The 15473-nt window shown below is 37.1% G+C and overlaps 1 protein-coding gene and 1 long non-coding RNA gene across 3 annotated transcripts in view; one reads left to right on the forward strand and one right to left on the reverse strand.

The window, feature by feature from the left end:
- The window catches only part of LOC127946135 (uncharacterized), a 229990-nt gene that overhangs the window by 92690 nt on the left and 121827 nt on the right, over window positions 1-15473 (forward strand). The window lies entirely within an intron of this gene.
- LOC127946128 (dipeptidyl aminopeptidase-like protein 6) overlaps window positions 1-15473 on the reverse strand; it is a 279989-nt gene that overhangs the window by 70685 nt on the left and 193831 nt on the right. For both annotated transcript variants that reach the window (XM_052542441.1, XM_052542440.1), the window contains exon 3: window positions 15015-15113. In XM_052542441.1, coding sequence (XP_052398401.1) covers window positions 15015-15113 — 99 coding nt within the window. The remainder of the gene's footprint in view (window positions 1-15014; window positions 15114-15473) is intronic.

Genomic DNA, 15473 nt, shown 5'->3' on the forward strand with positions numbered 1-15473 from the left:
GTGAATTTCAAGATTTGTCTTCTGTCACATCTGCTCAGCTTTTCTGCATTGTCTTTTCTTACTCTGTATTGCTGTTGATTTTCTCCAAGGTGATTTTTGTCTGCCAATCTTACAGACTTTTACAGGAGCAATATCATCAATACCATTCTTAACTTTTAAGGATAGAGCACTATCTGATCACTTCAGTATTTTCTGAAATATATTGATCTCTGCTACCACTTAATCTATATCTCTCTCTCTGTCAGAAAGCAATGTATTAACGAGAACACTAGTGTGCTATTTATGAAAGCTATATTTTTAACACTAAGGGTTTCTCTAGACATAAATCTGTAGATGTTGATCTTCTCATTGATTCCTTTGACTTAATAACAATGGTTTTAATGTTTAGACCTCTACTGATGATTAAATCTAGAGAGTGTCCACAGTTGTGTGTGGGTCCATGCACTTCCTGAATCAGGTCAAAAGTGTTACATATATTATTTATTTTGTAGCTTTGATTTCTGCATTATCTGTGAATATTAAAATCCCCTACAATAGTACAACAGTCAAACTCAGAAGAAATCATTGATAACCGTTTCTATGAACTTTTCAACAAAGGCTGGAGAGTATTTTGGAGGCCTGTAAATAATGATAAACAGAATTTGTGGACCACCTTTAAGGACAATCCCTAGATATTCCACGGACAAGTACTGACCAAATGACACTTGCTTGCATTGATAGACATCTTTAAACAGAGCAGCTACACCTCCACCTCTCCTAACAATCCTGCAGACACTTATAAAAGTAAAGTTAGGAAGGGCTATTTCATTGAAGACGGTTGCCCTGCAGCTGTCTTCTAGTCATGTTTCATTTACAAAAAATATCCAGTTTGTTTGTGGTTATTAAGTCATTGATCAGAAATTATTTATTTTTTAGTGAGCAAATTGTTCCCTTGGAATTATAAGGTTCTATCTGCATTCCAAGTAGTTTTGAGATATTGAGCCTCGAAGCTTTTGTGTTTCATTCGACTGTGTTGATAGAACCTTATTGTTTTTTTTTTAATAAAAAGTCCCATAATGTACACAACATTAAAACATTTATCACATAATGTAAATATGTTGACACAGAATAAGAATATGTGTATAACTACATATGTGAATAATAAAAATTTTGACAAAAAAATTAAGATATAACCTTATAATTCCAATGGAAAGGAATGTTTAAAAATGCTTACGCGATGGCACTACTTTCTGTTTAGATAAGATGGATCAGCCGTACAGTTTGAGAAGGCCTTAGACTTTCTATCACATAAAAAAAAAAAAAAATAGAGAAAGCTTCAGGCATACTAGTTTCCCGCATGTTCTGTAAACATTTGTGAATGTTGCTGCTATCATAGCGAGGACCCAACACATATCACTGAGAGCTGCTAGTGGTTTTTGGTTCACCTACAACAGATGGAGGAGGGTTTGGGTTTGAGCTTAGAAGTGGAGATGTTGAAGAATGAAGGATAATGTGTCTGGTGAGCGGGACTCTGGCTCTGGTGTTTCTGGTGGCTGTGATATGTTGTCCTGGCTTCCCTGGCTGTTTTCCAGAAAGCCGTCCTCAGGGTGTTGAGTCTTGGAGCTGTTGTAGTATGTTACAATGTATCTGTGATGAGTTCTGTGGGCAGGGGTCTGCCGGGATAGATTCCATGAGCAGTGGTTGTTGTGGCTGCGTGGCGTTATCAGTGTCCTTGTGGGATGTATCAACCACATGATGGCTCGGAAGCTATTATGATGTTCTGTCATCACTCACACTTTGTCCAGGTGTGTGTGTGTGTGTCATTCAAGTTGAGTTGATTGGCACACACTACTGAAGGATGATGGAGGGAGAAATAAATATTGTCCTTTAGCACTCTTGCACCAAGTTTGTTTGGGTTGAGGCCATCCAGTTTAAAAAGTTGCTATGGCCCCAGAAAAGACTGAAGTTGTTGATCAAGTTGACTCGCTTTATACTGCATGTTCTTTGTAGCCATGTATTCAGCCCAAGCAAGGTTCCCTTGCTGGGAGTGGTCCACTGCTGAACGACTGAACTTCAAGCCTTCAATGTGTTTCAGAGTTCACACTGAAATCATTCTTAAGGAGTTCTGACTGCTCTTTCCAAATATCATTATTCCCCACACGGATGATGGTTAGATTTGCAGTCTTGTGCTTCATTAGAATGTTCCAAAGTTCCTTGTTCCCATCAGAGATGGTTGGTTGAGGAAAGCAGCATCATGCAACTGATGTTTCTGATAATAGGGTCACCTGGCTGATATGATCCATGTTCAATAATTTTTGAGGTTTCATCACAAACATCTCAAGATGTATAGTGGGTGGTAGAATACCAGTGTTTGCAAGCCTTGTCATAGCCGTATCTGGGGTAGATGATGTCAGTGAGTATGACGGCAGGAATACAAGATACTTGTGACAATCTGATGTCTCAGGTGCCTTTTGGGTCTTGCTCCCTGTTTGTGCCATCAATTAGTCTGTCGATCAGTTTCGGGATGTTCCTCTGCACTTGGTATAAACTGTTGATATTCACAGGACTCACCGGCTGTATGCTAAGGGGTCCATGATGACAGACTGCTGTGTATTCTGCCTGTTTTGGAAGTCCAGCAAGTAACTTTTTTCAAGTAGGACTGCACAATAAATCCCATGCATTTATAATGGTCATCTAGTTAGTAAAGCCGGTTCTGTGATTAGTAGTAAATCTCATGCATGTGCTTTCAGATGGAGCTGCGTTTAATACACAGAGCGGTACAAGCTACACAATTTTGCGTTCATTACCAGCGATGCATCACATGCGATTATGAAAGCTGTTTGCATAGCTTGTCAGTGATCTGACAGTTTGTCAGTAAACAGCTTTACTAACTAGATGCACATGAAAAACACATGATTTATCTTGTAGCCCTAGTTTCAAGAACCGCAATCCTTGTAAAAGTAAATGTCTGTGGCAGTTCATACATCAAGTAGATTCCACAAGAGGCATTTTCTTTATTGTCTCTTTCAATATAGGCAGCTGTGTTTTCCTGTCTCTGGAATGTAAGCTGCTGGCAGTGGGAGGCAAAGAGTCTTCTTTTTCATAGTATTATTTGAGTCCCAAAACCTTTTTTGTTTAGTGTCTGTGCCAAAAAAATATATAGTTTGAGCACTGTGCTGATCTGCTTAAGTTAAAATCTTAGAAAAATATGAGAAAAGTACATAAATAGGGATCAAAGCATGGAGCAATAAGCAAGAGTGTCCGAAAAGTAGTGAAGCCAGAAGCGAATAGTAGCGAAGCCAGAAGCTGGAGATTAGGTTATACTATAATATTATTTTTGCTACCTTGCTAACACTGATATTTCCTTTGGGAAATACACATTTAGTCAGTAACTGATCTTTTCTGTCTGTCATCTTGGATGAAACTTTTCCCTAATCTTTTTTTCTTATTTTGGCTTATAAATAATAGGATACAAGCTACTCTGGGTAAAAACAAAGTAACTTATTATATGGCAGCATTATTTTGGTGCCTGCTGTTTGGAACAGCCGTCACAAGTGCATCCCTTAACATAGACGGTTTCCATGTCATTTCATGCTCTCTGTTACCTATGGTTTGTTTTGCTATAAAGATTTTTATCTTCACCTTATTCCTGTCAGTTTAAATTGTGAGCTCTGAGTCTCCTGGCCCCAACAAACCCAGTGTCTCTCTGGTGCACTCTAAGTGTTTGATGGAGGTGAGCAGCAGGAACTGGCACACAGCACTTCCTGCAGTGGAGCCTGGGGTCACTCACTCAAACACAGCACTCTCCTTCTCTCTGCTTCTTTGTTGTTCAGGGCATACCACACTCACCTTGACATTCTTTCTATCTTTCATTTCCCCTATTGTTCTCTCTTACACACTCTTAAGCATGAATCATTTCATCCCTCTTTACCCTGCTCTTTCTTTACCTGTCCTTTCTGTCTCAATTTGTTCTAGGACAAGCTTCTGCCTCTGATCTGACTCTTCCGCATATCTCCATCTGACAGCAGGTCTTTATTTCTGTCTCTCTGCCTGATGCATGTTGGCCATGTACACGCTATAAAGTTTTTGAAGTGAGAACCACATTTATTAGTGTACATGAATCCCCCAACTTATCATCATGTGAGTATACAATAAAGAAGTCACTTCTATGGCTTCCAACATCTATAAGCCCACATACTTTTCAAATAAACACCTGCATTTTGATTAATAAACTAATTTACAAATTGGATAACCTTGTGAAGTGTGCTTAATTTTACTGAATGAACATTTTATAGTGTATCTTAAACGTTTTCTTATAAAATGTTTTATAGATAATATATTATTTAAATAAAAGGCTGCTTAGGTGTACTTGAAGTATGCATTTTCATAACTGTTTAACACACTTAAGTACACTTGCAAATGAATGTGCAAATGAACAGTTTTACTTTAAAGGTTTCATATGATGCGATTTCAATTTTTCCTTTCTCTTTGGAGTGTTACAAGCTCTTTGGTGCATAAAGAAAATCTGTAAAGTTGCAAAGACTAAAGTCTCAAATCCAAAAAGATAGTCTTTATAAAAGTTAAGAGTCAATCACTCCTACCTAAAATGGCTCATTCTAACATGCCCCCACGTCTATGTCATGATGTGGGAAGATTTGCATAATGCCACCAAAATGTTCACGCAAAGAAAGAAGGCGGAACTTTAATTCTTGCTGTTGGCGCAAGCGCAATGTTGTGGAGACGCAGTGTTTCGTTGTGAAAGCAAAGCTACTTTGTTTGGCCTTCCAAAAGAGGACACAACTAGAAATCAGTGGTTAAGATGCATTTACAACAATGTTGCAGAACAGTTTAACCCAAATATTCATATGTGCGAAGTGCATTTTGCAATTTTCTCACATATTGTTTCCTGTGAGAGTAGCCTACAATGCCGGTGTCTGTTCTATGAAGTGGGGCAATTCCAACTTTGAATGGACAGTCTGGCATGTCTGACTCACAGTCTGTAAGTACGTTTACATGTTTAAAGAATTTGACACTGATGATTCAAATGTGAGTTTCGAGCCGTGTAGAGTAACAATAGCACTTGTTTGTCGTTTCTTCGATCACAAATGCAGACAGGGTTTTATGTTTAGGCAGCGCAATTTAGATTATTCAGATGTAAATTTGTTTGTAGAATGCGACTGTCACTTTGTTTACAAAGCTCAGAAAAGAACTGTATGAAGCTGCAGAGCACAAGGTTGTTTAGATGTCACTGCACAGATACCCTGTTGAGATTCTACAGAGATGGTGAAGCATGGTCACCTTTCAGCTTGTGATTGCTGATTTCCTTCTTTCCTTCTCATCACAAACTCTTCTGAGTCACAGTAAATAATTTCTCTTTGCTTGCATGTTTTATTCTCAGAGGACAGGTGGGCAGCAGTGTTGTTAAAGGATGCTGCTTAAATAATGGAGGCATTCGTTTGATTATAACCTCTGAGTACATATGTACTGTACTCAGACAGGTAAAAAAAAAATGATAATAATAAAATGGTAGTGAACAATCAATGCATACATTTCTTCGTTTTTTTTTTTTTTTTTGGTGAATCCAGACAACCAGATTATTATGGTAATTACAGTATAATTTCAAGTATTATTTTTGTTAAATTGTAAATATATAAGAACGTGTGCTTTGCAGTCAACTATTTTTGATTTGGCATGAATGTTTCTGAACCGTCCATGAGTTATGCTCCAAAATATCTGCAAACCATTCTCAGACCCTTGAAATAAACACAGTTGGATCCATTCTTGACATTCACTGACAGCACCTTTAATGAAAAATGACTGCATGTCAAAGTTTGTGCTGACTTTGCAGAACCCAGCATTTTTACTGAAAACCCCTCAGTTGGAGATTTCTTACACAAATAAATTCTGACATATAGAATGCCTGTGCGCGTCAGCACATACTTGGTACTGTTACTCTTAAAAATTCTTCACGCTGAGCAGGGAAAACAATCTGGTAATTATGTAACAAGCACATTTTTCCTTTCGACTCCAGCTCCTTCTTAATTGCTCCTGATTAAATTGATTTCTTCTTTTTGTTCAGGTAATTTGCTGCAAAAGGTGTCTGCTAGGGCTGGAAAAAATAGAGTGAGCTGCAAAAGAACTGAAATGTGCTGTGCTGTAAATCCACCTTAAACCTCAGCCCTCCGGCTCATACACATATAAAAGGAAATGCAACAATAAATTATTCAAAATGCTTTCAATGTAGAGGTGATCCATCGATCCTGGTGTCACATCATGCAGAACTGAGATTGATGTCATTCGATTGACTGAACTTCAGCCTGTAGCACTGCTATTCCTTTTTGAACATTTACCATGGTAAAACTACAGTAGTGCTATTTGCGTTTGGTTGCATTAGTACAATAGTGTGACTTCTGTATAATTAATTGTTTCTTTTTATTTTTAACTGTTATTTTATCTCATAATAAAAAAGGCAACTAGCAAGAAAATGATTTCCTCTGTCAAATATGCAGATCTTTTTTTTACAAAACCCATCAATGCTTTAATTTGTTTCTGATGCAATTTCACCTTGTGAAAATTAAAATGTATGAAAAAATGAGCAACAACAACAAAAAAAAGACATGTCGAGTCAGTGGATGCATGAATCTGTCCCAATGATTTTAAATAAATGTTCCAATGGAGCAAAGATTGATCCTCATTGGAAAACAAGCTTTAAACACATACTTTTGGGTCCCTCCAGATGCCGTGCTTTATGGTCTGGTTCCTTATTATCATCAGCATCATGAGTGCTCTTTGCATAGGGAAAATGATGGACAGCAGACATTAATTTACTTACTTATTTTTTTTATTTTTTTTATCAAATGTTCAAGTAAAATAACAACCAATAAAGAGAATGAAATGAAATGACTCTAACATCTGACCTCACTAAGGCATTACCCTATGCATAACCGAATCAGTGAAAATAACATCCTCAGCCTCTTGAATTGAACCAATTTCACTTCACATATCCTGATCTGAGACGTGTATCCTTGGGGAAGGCCTGTCACGTTCTAAAGCAGATGTAATATAAAAGAACCACCAATGCCTCCTGCCTGCCTTGAATGGCCGTTTTCTCTGAGATTTATAGTTATCAGCAATGCTGATCAAGGTCGACCGTGTGGCTCATTTTTCACCACCTGCTGTCAGAACCCGGATCCCGAACCCGTTAGCCACAGGAAGGCCTGCCCCGAGCAGCTACATTAAGAACATGATGCCTTATTATACATAGCCATGGCTGTCCATCATAAAGCTGAAAACACACATAAACATTGGTCAGATACACTTGATCATCCACACAGACACTACACTTGCAACACAGACTCCTATCTATCCACCCACTGTTTGTAAATGAAAGTGATGTGACATTCAGCCAAGTATGGTGACCCATACTCGAATTCGTGCTCTGCATGTAACCCATCCAAAGTGCACACACACACTGTGAACACACACCCGGAGCAGTGTTCATAATTTATGCTGCGGCGCCCGGGGAGCAGTTGGGGGTTCAGTGCCTTGCTCAAGAGCACCTTAGTCAAGGTATTGCCAGCCCGAGACTCGAACCCACAACCCTCGGGGTAGGAGTCAAACTCTCTAACCACTAGGCCACAGCTTCCCCTTTATATTTTTTTTTATATCCTAATCAACGAAAAAAAAAAGTGTCTGTGTTAATTGTGGCCCCTGCATACTGTACCAAAAACAAATATTGTTCAGATATCTTACTGAATACACTAAATATGATTACACAGATCAGCTCTCTGATAATTGGTTTCAAGTCACACACACACACACACACACACACACACACACACACACACATTTCCCTTTGGTCTTCACTCAACCGTGATTTACAGGACACATAAACCTCATTGGTATTTGATTAGGGCTTCTTTCTAAACCTCTGTGTACCGATACAATTAACAACCCCCATATTTCTAATCCAGGCAATACAGTGTGAAAATCCATGTTTTACAAGTTTATCATTCTGCAGTCTCATAAAGACTCTCAAATATTAGACAGGTGCCTACTGAAGTGATCTTTTATAACAGTCTAGCTCGTCTTTTGAAGCAGGGTAATTAATGCACAGAAGTATAAAAAAACTAAAACAATCACCTGTTTATTGACGTGTATGAATCAACTGCATGTGATATAGCTGAAACAGAAGGTGAGAGGGCTAATCTAACTAAGAGCTGATTGAGAGCAGAAGTCACCTCCCACTGACAACACTCAAAGAGAAGAAGAGATTTCTCATGAAAATACCTTTTACATAACAGTAATAAAGGTGCTAAGAAAGCACTTCAGTTTATGGGTGTTCATTCACTGACATGCAGCTCAAACAGGTCAGTCTCTAACATTATTGACTTTAAAAGGATTCAATCGAATTTATTTATTTTTTCACATAAAAAGCCTTTAGATTTTAGATTAATTCAAACAGATATTAATGTTAGCATGTTGATAACCTAATAACCTGACTCTGAAAAGCACAACAAGTCTACAGCACACACATATATTGGGTAAACTGACCCATTTTTTGAATGCTAAGTGAAATAATCAACACTACTCAGAATTATTGATTGGATTTTTTTACAATGAGCCTGCTACATTTGATTCTTGGAATAATACGTGGAGAATATGTGCGATCCCACCTTTTGGAACGTTTTTTTTTTACATAAAATACTTTCAGAATAGGCAGCTCACTAGCTTTTGGAACAGTTTATATATGCCTTCTCTTATCTCCAGATAAAATTCATCACTCCGTAGTCTTTGTTCGGTTTAGTCATGTTGAAAAATATGCTAGGAATTGAGGATTAGAAAACAACTCTAATGCAAATGATTTAACCTACAGCAAAATTAGCATTCTGTACATATCCCTCAGCACAGGGCGGTTTTCTTGCTAAACGAACTCTGACGGCAGTGAGAGTTTAGACACTGGGGTTGCTGGTCTGCTTGAGCCTGAACTTCGACTAATTATCATATGAGGCAAGTCAATGACTTCCATCAAGGTTAAAAGACATTTATACTCTTGTTTGCTTAACAGCATTCAGCTAATCTGGTGTACACACTCAGCGTATAAAAGGCTCCGTGCAGCTGCTTAGGCTAAGGACACAGGGGTGGGCCATTAAAATGGAACCAGATGGTTTAGGCCACAGCAGGCATTAGTTTAGTTTAATTTCTCGTTGCGAGTGTTGAGTAATGCTGATGATGTATCTGTTTGATTTAGACTCCTAGCTAGAGAGGCAGATCAATGGACTCCACTAATTATGCAATTATATAGCTGCTTTAGTACAATTACAATGGGAGCATGCAAACCGAATCAAACCGAGAGAGTCTTTTACAGCCAAAGGGAGACAGAGGGCAGAACAGTGGGATGAGGAACGCTGAATGACTGCCGCTTACTGTAAAATGGTTTGGCAAAAATGATTCATGATGGCAAAAATGATTCAAGACTGATCTTAAAGGTTTTGTTCACGCAAAAATGAAAATTCTGTCATCATTTACTCCCCCCTTTGGCGCTCCATACCAATAAGACTCATGCTTCAAAATGTTCATAAAGACATTGTAAAAGTCATCCATATGAATCGAGATTTCTGAGAAACGATCAGTGAATTTAATTTAGGTTTCCATTCACATATTCACATATTTTATTTACATTAATTGTTATAAACATTGATCAAAACACACATAAAGCACATCAAATATGATCAATGGAAGCTCATATGTGCTTGCTTGACACACTGAAACCAATGAGGTTTGTTCTCGCGTGTAGAGATGTTCCGATACCCTTTTTCTCTTCCCGATACCGATTCCGATACCTGGGCTCAGGGTATCGGCCGATACCGAGTACTGATCCGATACCTGGGTGTATATCTGTATATACAGCTGTATATACTACTAGCCCTGTGTAAATTGCTAGAATTTTTTTATGGTGTGCTTCAGACAGATCCCTCAATAAAACATGAACAAATACATGGTGAACTACTGTATTTATTACAGTATTTTTATTATCTAACATGAATTTGACAGTATTATTTATTTTCTTATGCAAAAAAGAACTTCAAATGCAGCCAAAAATCTAACACCGCAAACTAAAAAAGGTATTTAAGTTTTACAATATAACTGTATAAAAAAACTGCAACAAATAAGTCTAGGAATATAAAAAAAGATCTATTAATCAGATAATCTCTAACAAGTAAAAAACAAGTAAAAAACAAGCAACCATCTAGGCATAATTATTATTATTATAGAGATGTATTATTATTACTGTAGGCTACAACAGTAGCTTTATATATTGTCAATTTACTCATGTAAACCAAACATTTATTTTAATGGGCTGCCATGAAGATCTTTGAGTGTCTGTGTTTATGATATGACAGTATTCTCAAATGAAACGGTAAATTCTCATGAAGTGACGGTTTATGCGTTCGTGTCCTCATGACACACAGCAGAGACTACAAAACAGCGAGCTCTCGCGCATCTGTGCCAGTCACCCACAGAGATGTAGATTTTGCGGGAGTAATATTTAAATAGTATTTTGCAGTTTAATATTCACAGACACTAGTATATATTCGGCTACTGTCTGGAGCCCTGCGCTTTGACTTACACGGAAGCGACTGAACGCAGCTGCCGGTACTGAATATACTCGAGAGTCTGTAACTACCGGTACTACAGAGACATACTGCTAACCACTGATCTATAATATAGTAGCGGCTTCACTGTCTTTTGGCAGTTTAGAATGTGATGAGTGATCCAGTCATATATAGATCAGGGCTGCTAACGCGTTTTCATTTCTTCTTCGCTGCTCTAAACAGGGGTTGCTTGTGGCAACACAGCACAACTTCCTGTGTTTTCAATGCATTTTGAGCAGCGAAGAAGAACCGTGCAGCGGTTAGGCAAAGCTTGCGGTCATAACTAGGTCTTTTTTAAGAAAATGGTATCGGATCGGTATATGGGTTCATGTACTCGCCGATGCCGATGCCAGAATTTGTTGTGGTATCGGAGATATTTCCGATACTAGTATCGGAATCGGAACAACTCTACTCGCGTGTCAAGCACATATGTTTAAACTTCCTTTGATTACATAATTGTTTAATGGATGGACAAAAATGGTAAGAGAATATTAAACATACCTTAGTTTGCATTCTGAAGATGGGTTTGCATTCGAGTTATTGATAGAATTTTCATTTTTGGGTGAACTCACCCTTTCAGAGGGTAGTCTAGCTTTTATTTCCTGAACTGAATGTGATCCTATTTCACCATAATAACCCATGTTTCCTTGAAGGCAATGAAGAAATCCAAGTGTTCTAGTTGTTTTCATTTGTCTGAGTTTTACTACCAGAGCACTTCTGAAAACACTAGATTTCTGTGATGGAAGCAAGTGGTCGATGGTCGGAGAAGCCCGAGGGACAGCAAGGCTTTGCCTGAGTAAATAAATTACCTGTATCATTGATTCGTTTATAGATTAATTCAGTATGAGCTGCATCAGCTGTGACGTTATGACTTTGATTGATGAGTTGCGGAAAGTTGTTTTGGGAGCCAAATAAATAGGGAAAACATATTCAGCACCAAATCGGTTGGCGAAAATTCAATTTCTGGCCTGTCCTTGGAAATCAAGTAATAGCTAATGTTCCAGATAGGAACTATGGGGCCTGTTTTCTGTGGATCTGCCCAACTAAGTGCTTCTGACACTTTAATGAAGATCAAATAATCAGCCAGTGATGGCCAGAGCAGTGCTCTTTCCTTTCTCTAATTGACTGTGGCAAGGCCAAAGTCTTTACATACATTTATGATTTCACTGCAGGTGAGTCACGGTGGGAGCCAAGTAATCATATTAAAATGATGACAAACAGAGTCATATCCCACATTTCCTATTGTTGAGGAATGGTCAGGTTTCTCAGTGTTCCCAAAATGGAATTTGAAATTCCAAAATTGGAAATGTATTTTCTTGCCCATTTGAAGTCAATTTTTTCCAATTTATTTTGCCATTGGAAGACCTAAAAGAATTATACGGTTTTTGAGGAAAACATTCAAGGATTTTTGTCCATATAGTGGACCATAAGGGTCTTATCTAGCCAAACCATCTGTCATTTTCTTTGCTTTAGCTCTGCTTGCGCGTTTACACGCATTGCGTAATCTAGTTGGAAAGGTCAAGTGCGGTTAGCTCTTCATCTGTGCACTCCAGTTCAGAAAAAACTCCATCTCATTTTCTCCTCCAACTTCAAAATTGACCGACAACATTGCTTTACCTTTTTCTTATTTTTATTTTTTTTTGCAAAGGGCATTTGACTTTCTTTGCACGTTCACTTTGTAATGGCTGAGTCGGTGCTTCTGCTTAAGTCACGTGTGACCTTTCCAACGTTATTATGTAATGCATGAAGTTGAGCTAGCGCAAGACTAGCATTTGTGGTTAAAAAGAATATAGGTGTTTATACCTCAGCTGGGATCATGTAAAATATATTTAGATGTGACCAGTCATCGTTTTTTTACAATAAAGACTTCCTGCTTCATTATTAAGACATTCATGTTTATCCTTTGATGATACCACTGCTTTTTTTTATACAGAAACATGTTAGGCATTTTTTTTTTTTTTTTTTTTTTACTCTGTTAGCTGACAGAGACTCTTCTTCTAGAATGTTGCCGCAGGTGTTTTTTTGTATTTTAAGTGCTATTCTGAAGTGTTTGTTCTCTCTACACAGTCTGCATTCAACAGCTTAATTTATTAATTAAGCATTAAAGTATATCAGCAAAAAAAAAAAAAAAAATGCAGCAATTTAAAGTCATCCATCCGTTTTAAACCAAAATTTACATTACTACAAACTCAAAATCTTGCATTTAGGAATCGTAATGATGACACAATCATCTTCAGGCATAACATTGGCTGCAGGATAATCATGTTCTGTTCACAAAATCTGCTAAGTCCACAAAAGCTATGTCGCTAAGTTCTGTAGATGTTTTGACACATTTAAACCACAGTGATGATAATTTAGTTTATTACAGTTTTGTTCACGTTTCTGCATTGCAGCTATATGGAGGCATCAGTGGACCCTCATCACTCTCACACAGGAACATTAACTCAGCACTCACAGTCATTCATCTCATCTGGCTTTGATTCATATCATAACAAAGTGCAGTTCAAGCGGGTGGAGTAATTTAGCTGGAAATTATGGCACAATGTCTCTGCTCTCCTATTGATTGATGCTCTGCCCATTTTTCACACCATCATTTTAGCTGGTTATCATTCATGTCAGTTCAGTAAAGGTAAACAGATCTGCCAGAAAGGAATGAACTGAAAGGTGATGAGAAACCTCTCTGCTTCAGTAATTTTAAATACTGTTCTTTCTTATTTCCATGTTTGCTTTTCTGCTTTACATTTTTTTAGTTTTTTTTTTTTTTTTTTTTAGATGGTTAATGTGGTACTCGTTGAATGTACACCATTATGCCTCAGTTACTTTTATACCTGTTTCTATTTAACTGGTAGCATAAAAAATTAAATAAAATAAAAACAATGCCAATGTCTGCACAAGAACTATAATGGAAAATAATTTTATACCATTTAAAAAATGGTAAATTCTATGCATACTAATACATAATTTAAACATCAAAGTAAAAAAAAAACTAAAACATATTAGTATAGATATTTTATTTTAACAGTGAAGAACAAATTCAACATCACGATCAGTCTATCAGCTATTTGATTTGTACATTTCAGTCAAAATTCTCTATAGTTGTGAAAGACAACTAATATACACCTAATATAAAGTGGACCCACAAATACAATTGAAAACCTCTCCCTTGCTCATAAAAATATATACATATAACATATTTCATGCAGAACGTATGTGACAGTGATTCAGTGTGGGTAAACAATAGTCTTCCTATTAATAAATTAAGCTGTCAATCCCTGTTCATTGTAAATGCATGGGAAAGGCATGAAAACAGAATAAATAAAGCCATGCAGTTTTGGTACAACAAATTACAACAATTCTAATTTTGGGGTGAACTATGCCATTATGTTAAATATTAAAAATCAATACCCTATGCATGGATGAAATGTTCACAATAAGATCAATAACATGCATTTAGAAATTAGACGGTGAAGTTTCATTTCATGCTGTCTATAAGGGTAAGTGAATCTGAAATTGATAAAACTGCAATAATAAGCAAGGATTAATTAATCAATATTAATAAATAAATAACTTCAGTGAGCTTTTAGCCATGTTTGTGTGCAATATGCATTTGATTGTCCCTGAAGCGTTTGTGGCTGAGACTAGAGCATGAAGAGAGCTTACATATCACCACAGCCTAAAGCAGCTGATTAGAGGAGACAGCTCAATAAAGTTCAAACCAAATCAGACTGCTTAATTAATGTACCCACTGATAAACGCCTCCCTCTGTTCACATTCACAAGTCATCCTTCTGCATGAGGAAAATACATCACAATCCAGACACGTGTCCACAAAGATTCAAAGAAAGTCAACGTTGTAGAGTTGCTCCAAAAAAAGTAAAATAAAAATAAATAAAAATTTGGAACCTTAAGACCCACTTAAACAACTTTGAATGGCCATTTTGTTAGAAATATATATATATACAAAGTGTCACAATATTTTTGTCTAATTTTAAAAGCTATATCTATAATTTCAATCCTATTTCTTCAGTGTTTTGTTTGAAAAGTATCCTTATGCTTTCTTCAAATAAAATTGGAAACTTCTCTATTTGGTCATTGGGGTTTTACTTAAGTTTTAGGAAGATCATGATTCTCAAATATTTGAAATTAATGAGTTTGAAAAAAATAAATTAAAAAATGTAATCAATACTTTGGTTATACCATGAAGAGGAAATGAGCAATGCACAAGCCTTCATTTCACTTAATCTGAATTGATTATGTGCACAATGAGAATTATAGTGTGTTTTCAATGCTGAGATAATCTCTGCAATCGTATCAGATACTGAGCAGCTAATGGAAGATCCACACTAGAAGAAATCAAATGTCTGCTGATGAGAGCACTTACTGCTGATCCACTTAGCATTTGGGTCGTGAACCTTAAAGTCTTTCTTGAAGATTTCTTCCACTGTCACTTTCCCCTTAAAGGCCAGGCTATCGTCCTCACCTATAGGGAGAAATGCAAAACAGAAAACACTTTTAGCTAGTGATGGAAGAAACAAAGCTTTTGAAACTTTGAACTAATTGGACCAATTTCTTCACAAAATGATTCACTGTTTCTCTCGCTCCAAATCCAAAAGAAGCCACACACTCGTGAAGCCTGCTGGTGAGAATGGTGTAAATGCAATGTAAACTCAGCTCAACCATGCATCAAAAACCTATTGCAAACCAATTGCAACTGTTTTATTGAAACTTTACTATTAAATTGGTTTTTCTATGTAAACAAGTGCTAGATAGACGCGTGTACCTGTTGCGCTCGAGTCTTGCAGTCTTTTGCAGCATCTTACGCATGACACGGCGTTCTAAA

This window comes from Carassius gibelio, chromosome A24 (assembly GCF_023724105.1).
Source record: "Carassius gibelio isolate Cgi1373 ecotype wild population from Czech Republic chromosome A24, carGib1.2-hapl.c, whole genome shotgun sequence".
NCBI classification, from domain to species: domain Eukaryota; kingdom Metazoa; phylum Chordata; class Actinopteri; order Cypriniformes; family Cyprinidae; genus Carassius; species Carassius gibelio.